General features: G+C 54.8%; 1 protein-coding gene across 2 annotated transcripts; it reads right to left on the bottom strand.

Annotated features, from left to right (window-relative positions):
- Positions 1-741: 741 nt before the first annotated feature.
- IFI35 (interferon induced protein 35) lies at positions 742-5,941 on the bottom strand. Of its 2 annotated transcripts, none has more exons than XM_025200758.1 (10): positions 5,843-5,941; positions 5,219-5,250; positions 4,793-4,885; positions 4,453-4,611; positions 3,997-4,113; positions 3,298-3,451; positions 2,797-2,903; positions 2,256-2,445; positions 1,829-1,935; positions 742-1,106 (listed from the first exon to the last, which is right to left on the bottom strand). In XM_025200758.1, exons 2-10 carry the CDS (start codon positions 5,234-5,236, stop codon positions 915-917), a joined length of 1,137 nt encoding a protein of 378 aa, XP_025056543.1. In that variant the 5' UTR covers positions 5,237-5,250; positions 5,843-5,941; the 3' UTR covers positions 742-914. The 2 variants fall into 2 exon arrangements, with proteins under 2 accessions (XP_025056543.1, XP_025056544.1); XM_025200759.1 differs by having other exon boundaries at positions 5,835-5,920.
- Between the last annotated feature and the right edge of the window lie 706 nt (positions 5,942-6,647).

Here is a 6,647-nt window from a genome sequence, read left to right on the forward strand (position 1 = left end):
GACCAAAATGCTGGCTTGCATCCATAGATGCTTCTCAAGCAAATCCCGGGACGTCATTCTCCCCCTGTACTCGGCCTTAGTGAGGCCGCAGCTGGAGTACTGTGTCCAGTTTTGGGCTCCACAATTCAAAAAGGATGTGGAGAAGCTTGAGAGAGTCCAGAGAAGAGCCACGCGCATGATCAGAGGTCAGGGAAGCAGACCCTACGATGACAGGCTGAGAGCCCTGGGGCTCTTTAGCCTGAAAAAGCGCAGGCTCAGGGGTGATCTGATGGCCACCTACAAGTTTATCAGGGGTGACCACCAGTATCTGGGGGAACGTTTGTTCACCAGAGCGCCCCAAGGGATGACGAGGTCGAATGGTCACAAACTACTTCAAGATCATTTCAGGCTGGACATAAGGAAGAATTTCTTTACTGTCCGAGCCCCCAAGGTCTGGAACAGCCTGCCACCGGAGGTGGTTCAAGCGCCTTCATTGAACACCTTCAAGAGCAAACTGGATGCTTATCTTGCTGGGATCCTATGACCCCAGCTGACTTCCTGCCCTTTGGGCGGGGGGCTGGACTCGATGATCTTCCGAGGTCCCTTCCAGCCCTGATGTCTATGAAATCTATGAAAAGCAGAAAGCCCTAAAATAGGTTTCTTGCTCCAGTTCTCTCTTGCAAGGTCCTTATCTCTTAGTAGTAGTCAAATCTAGAACAGAGGATGTAGGGGCCAATAAAGAGTCAGACCCGAGACTGCAGGCAAAAAACCTAAACAACTGTTCCAACACTTTAATTCCACACAAAGCAGACCACGATGCTCCATTATAAGGTTTGATTCATTGGTAAAGCCCTTCAGAGAAAAGTCTGCCCTCTCAGACCCAGTCCTCAATCCTGAATGCCAACCATGCTCTGGTTATTGACTGCGGAGGAGTATCATTCCATGTCTTCCTCAAAGATGGCTAGCCCATGCTTGCCTGCTGGGACATAGCTAATGGCATCCACCTCACCCCCACCCTGGCTTGGCTTCTGGAAGTGAATCTCCAAGGCATCCTGCATGGCCTCCTCATCTAAAACATCTGGAATCCCCGACAGGAGCACGGTCCTGCTGCAGATGGATGGACGGAACTAGAGGAAAGAGAAGATGAGTGAACCTGCCAAAGCCCTTGAACACCCATTGGTTCTTGCTGTCACTGTCTCACTGTGCAGGTGCCTGAGCTGAGGGAAGGGCAGCTGCAGGGAGGGGAGAAAGGAGCCCCTTTCTGGCTAGAGTCGAATGTCACATTCAGATCTCAGCTCTAGAATCAGGGCAGGGCAAGGATGAGAAACAGCAGGGCAGTGATGAGATAAGGCAGCCCACGCTAACATGCAAACCCTCAGCCCACTGACTGCAGGACCCAGGGGCATGACAAGTACTTCATAAAGCCCCTCTACCTGGTCTGGCTCTGCTGAGACAGTGCCAGCTGCCTCTGCCTACACCTCAGCTAGGTCCCTCCTTTCCCCCTGGGAGGAGTAGTGCAGCCCTGGTGCATCTAGCTGGGCTTAAATTTCCCCACAGGGACTTACGGGAATGCAGAGGGAAGCTTTCCTAGTAGGGTTCTCTGTTGCCAACTCTCAGCCTCTCCCCATTTTGGCCTTGCTGGGGCACCCAGGCCTGGGGAGCACATAATGCTGTACAGGGTGGGTTGGGGCTCATCGGGAGGGCAATGGATAGGAGTACAATGAGATTTTTCAGTGCAGTGGGGGCTGGACAAAGGTACACTGGGGTGTAGGGCATTTTGGGAGCAAGCAGAAACAACCATGTAGGGTTCATATAAGGGGTGAGAGAACACTGGGGCTCCCATGCCTACCTGCAGGTCTGCGATCGCTCCACTCACATAAGGTGTCACTCTGACTTCATGTATCGTCTTCCCAAATTGGATCTGGAAGTGCCCTTTCTTCATCAGCTCCTCCACCACTGCAGAGGGAGAGCAGAGAGACCTGAGCACCAGCTACCTTCATCTTTGCTGTGTGCTTGGAGGATGTGGATTCAATCAGGTACTAGCACAGGCATCTACAACTGTATGGAGAGCCCGCGAGAGCCAGAACAGCCCCTGGGAGCTGGAGCTGCCCAGTCTGCCCCATCCTCCTCCTCCTCCCTCTCTGCTGCTCTCACGGACAGAAAGGAGTTCATTCCACTCCAGCCCTATAGGAGAGCAGCTGGAATGGCAGCTGACAGGGGACTTGGGTCTCATCCCTCCATGCTGATGGCCCAGTGCTCAAGGTGTCCACACACACCTCCATCATACATGAAGGACAGCACCACGTGCCTCGTGTCGCTCAGGAACTCCCTCCATTCCACTTCACCGCCCCCGTTTTTCTTCTTGCTGAAAAAGAGCTCCAGCTTGTCCAGCAGCTGCTCCTCCGACAGATCCAGGCTGGGCAGGTTAGATACTAGAATGCGCCTACTGTTCCTCTTCATCTCAATCTGCAGAGCCAGTGTAGGGCAGTTATGGCTGTAGCCACGGCAGTGGGACCACAGCTCCCAGGACACTGCAGGGTTTTGCAGGGGTGGTAGTGACAGTGAAGCTACATGCCTATGCCTTAGACCTGGGTACCCAACAACACCCTATTGGGAAAGCTTCAGGCTAATGATATCCCTAGTTATCTTAGTAACAGACACTGCTCACTCAGCAGTCAGGTATATGCCCACGGCAGGGATAGAGACACTGCCTGGCCCTACAGTGAGTGTGTGTTGGGGAGGGGCAAGTTCTTCTTTGGGAGACAGGAGTCCTAATGGAGGGTGTGATAGGCAGGCTGTTTGGGGAACAGGCCTCACCTCCAAAAATGATGGCAACAGCAGCTCTACTGGCCCTGCCCACACTCGCACCCGGCATTCATCCAGCTCCACCTCATGTTCCTGCTTCTGCATGATCCTGCGGGCAACTGTGGACAGAAGGAAACCCATCAGGTCTGCAGGGGGTGATGGACTGCTCTGGAACAGAAGAGGGAACCCAGAGCAGGACATGGCACCAGCCAGATGGACAGAGAGAGGCAAGGCTGTCAGGCATGGTCTTGACTCTCTAGTTTGATGGTGACAGCAAAAAGGTAGCAGGGCTCTACAATACTGATGGGGCAACTCCAGGCTCCTATGTGAAGAGCCGATATGCCAGGGTCCCAACCCCAGGCCCAGGGCCCTCTGGAGAAGGAAGCCTAAACAGACACTGTTCCATGTAACCCATGCACTGCATATAGCCATGAAGGCCTCTTGAGTATGAGGCTGTGCACTGATCAGAGGTAGGCTGCCTGGCTGGGGCTGCAATGCTGCTCTCACTCTTACCTTCTGGGTTCTCAAAGGTGATGAGTGCTGAGCCCCCAGGCAGTGGGTACTGGATCAACAGAGTCATTGCCAGTGAATTTGTGTCCTCCCTAGTCATGTGTCCTTTGAACACCATCTTCCGCTCCAGCAGGGAGGGCAGCACCTGGGGCAAAGCCTGCAGGGCAAAACAGGAGACGGTTGTGGCCCATCGTGGGCCACCAGTCCAAAGCAAGGGCATGGGGCTCAGTGGCTCGCCCCACAGAACCGCTGCTAGGGACTCGGTAATTCCCAGAGCCCCAAAAGCTGCAGCCTTTGGTCTGGTGTCCTATCCACACTTGCCAGTTAAGCAGGGTCAATGATTGAATGGTAATGTAGGAAATATTCAGGGAGTGTGCAGGTGACCCCAAAGGGATACCCAGGCCCCAAAGGTAGGAGTGATCCTGATGCTGCACATACTGTGCTGTTGAATGCAGCTTTTTCAGCCGAGATGCAAAAATGAAGTCCTGAATGAACTGTTTGTATTCACTGAAAACCCTTGGCTGGGCCCAGCATCTACTCTAGTAAAACCCCAGCTCTAAGTATTCAGAGGCTTCTGTGGCCCTTCAAAGAGAGCTGGAGCCCAAACTGACCTGTTCTGTCACAGAGCCCAGCCAGACCTTGGGGATAACTGCCAGCTGCAGATGGGGTGAGTGGGAAACCTGGCTGAATGCTCCTCAGTACCTTTTCTTGCTCATTGTAGGCATCTCTCCTCTTCTCCAGCTCTTTCAGTTCTTCTTCCAGCTTCTGCTTCAGTTGCAGCAGTTGGTACCTTTCCTCCTTTGCTAAATGCATCTTTGTCTTTGGGAAGAAAGGAACAGCTCAGCAGCAGCAGAGGGGACACTACTGAGAAGCAGGGCAGCATTGCCAGTGCATTCCCCATGACTCCAGCCTACCCACTGCTCTCCTGATGCCTCTTGCTCCTGAGGGACAGACCCCTGCTTTCTATGCTTGCAGCCCTAGCACATTTCTGAACAAGGACAACTCATTGTACCAGAATGTGGTATGGTTCTGTGATAATTAGACAGACTAAAAGCATCACAGAAGTGTGAGGTCTACTGACCCATAGTGTGGTCCAGTCACCACTCACACCCTCAGCAGAGCCTATCTAATAGCAAAAGTCTATTCTGTGAACCAAACCTGGTAGGAAGCTGCCAGCTCACTACTCAGAAGTGTGTCTTTCTCAAGTTTCTCACGAAGGTGTTCTGCTTCTTTTTTGAATTCTTGAATTTTCTGCTCAGAAGCTTCCTTTGCTGCTTTCAGGTCTGCTCCGTCTTGTTCCAGGGCAAAACAGCGGTCCTGGAAAAGGCACCACAAAGCATGGTTAGCGCTGCCCCCTGCCCCACCATTGTGGAAAGCAGTTGAGCAAACTTTTTGCCCAGGAAACTCCAGTGTATAAAATATGACTGTATAAAATACACTGTATATGAGAGTGTATAAAATATGGCACTGACTTCCCACAGGGGGGGCAGGGACGCACCTTGTACTTCTCAATCTCCTTCTGGATACATTCAGGTGTCATTGTCAGAAAGATGTTCTCCAGTGAGTCTTCATCTGGCAGCTGGACAAAGGACTTTTAAAGATCAAGAAAGGTTAGTGACCCTGCAGGCTTCCCTATCAACCCCAGCCCTACACAACACAGCACAGAGCACTTCGTGAAAAATGTACAGAGATGTGTGGGAGCTTTCCTGTGAAACTCAGACATTCAGCTTACCTTGCGGGGGTCTCTGGCTCTGTATTCTTGCCCAAAATTTGAGAGAGCTCCTTGATATCAACTCCCCAGTATGCTTCCACCCACAGCCATTCCCCCTGGGAAATGTTCCTGCCAGGACAACTTCCACTTTTGCTTTTGGAAAAAAAAAGCAGGTGGCAGCAAGGGCCCATAGAGTGCCTGTTTAGTGATTACCTCCTCCAAATCCGTCATTGTGATGCTCGCACCTACGGAGGGAAAGCACCAGGATGTCAGAACTGGGCACCAAAACCACCTCTCTGCCCTCCCCCTGGGCAAAGCTCGGCAGCACCAGACACGGCCAGCTGTGCTGGGGGGGCTCGGGTAGAAACCCCATGTCCTGCAGCCCATCACTACAGCATCAAAGGGTGGGGAAGGTGCATTGCAGGGAGCTGGAGCCCTGGACATGGGTCTGAGTTTGAGTGCTTGGCCTGAGATCACCCAGCTCACTGGCCATGGATACAAGGTGCCCAGTACCCTGGGGAGCAACAAGGAAAAGCAAGGGAAGACGGAGCCCTAAATGTCAGAGGGGGGCAAGGGAACCAGGCAGCAGCTCCAATAGAGGTGGGGAGCCAACCAGGCAGGGAAACTTTCCTAGTGTACCCAGTAGCTGGGCCACAAAGGGACCAGGGAGGAAGGGGACCCGCCTGGAGGAGAGGGGAGGGCAGGGCAGGGCAGGGCAGGGGCACGGTTTACACTTCCCAGCTCCACCTCCCGGGGCCCGGCGCAGAGAGCGGCCAGCCCTCGCGGGGCGCAGGCCACAAGCCCCCCCTCGACACCCTCAGCGCCGGACCTCCTCACCTCCCGGCCCGGGGCTCCGGCTCCGCTTTCACTTTCGTTTCTGCCGGGGCAGCTTCGCCACACGCCCCGCCCCGGGAGGGGAGGGGAGGAGAGGAGAGGAAAGGCCGGCCTAACCCGCTGCGGGCGGGACGGCTCGGAGCCCCGTGAGCCCGGCCCCCTTCCCGCCGCCGGGGCAGGGACACCTCCCGGCGCCCGCACGCACGTGCTGCACCCTGAGACAGCGGGCACCAGGCTGCCGGCAGCTCCACAGCCCCTGCCCCCTCCCTCAGGGGCAAGCCGTCCGGAGCGGTGCAGGGCAGCGCGGCTTTAGGGACCCGCGCCCCTCAACGAGGGTCTCTTGAAGACAGCAGCTTTAAAGGCATCCTTGCCTTCCCCAGAAGGGCCCTCCCTCGAGTGCCGCTGTTCTCAGCGGTGGCAGAACAAGGAGCCAGGGTCTCAAGTTGCAGCAATGAGAAGTTTAGGTTGGATGGTAGGAAGAACTGTCGCACTAGGAGGGCAGTCAAACACTGGAGCAGGTTACCCAGAGAGGTGGCAGAAGCTCCATCCGCGGAGGTCTGGCTACAGAGCTTTGGCTGGGATGACCTAGCTGGGGCTGGTCCTGCTTGAAGCAGGGGTGGACTAGATGTGACCTCCTGAGGTCCCTTTCAACACTTTCTATGACTCTATGATCCATTTACTTTTCCAGTTGCACCATGGATGTGGATGACTGGTGCCTCCTGAGGCTGGGGGGCAGTTTGTGAGTGGCAGAGGTGGCAGGGGCGGGGCAAGCAGGGACCCCCCGCCGAAGCCACCGTTATTGTCCGCC

The sequence above is a fragment of the Alligator sinensis genome, unplaced genomic scaffold (assembly GCF_000455745.1).
Source record: "Alligator sinensis unplaced genomic scaffold, ASM45574v1 scaffold161_1, whole genome shotgun sequence".
Lineage (NCBI taxonomy): Eukaryota > Metazoa > Chordata > Crocodylia > Alligatoridae > Alligator > Alligator sinensis.

What these genes read in the sequence shown, in the direction of transcription:
- IFI35 (XM_025200758.1), bottom strand. An exon ending in CCTACAATGAGCAAGAAAAG is followed by an intron (nt 3,452 to 3,996) that starts GTACTGAGGAGC and finishes TTTGCCCTGCAG; the next exon opens with GCTTTGCCCCAGGTGCTGCC. An exon ending in TGTTGCCATCATTTTTGGAG is followed by an intron (nt 2,446 to 2,796) that starts GTGAGGCCTGTT and finishes CTGGCTCTGCAG; the next exon opens with ATTGAGATGAAGAGGAACAG.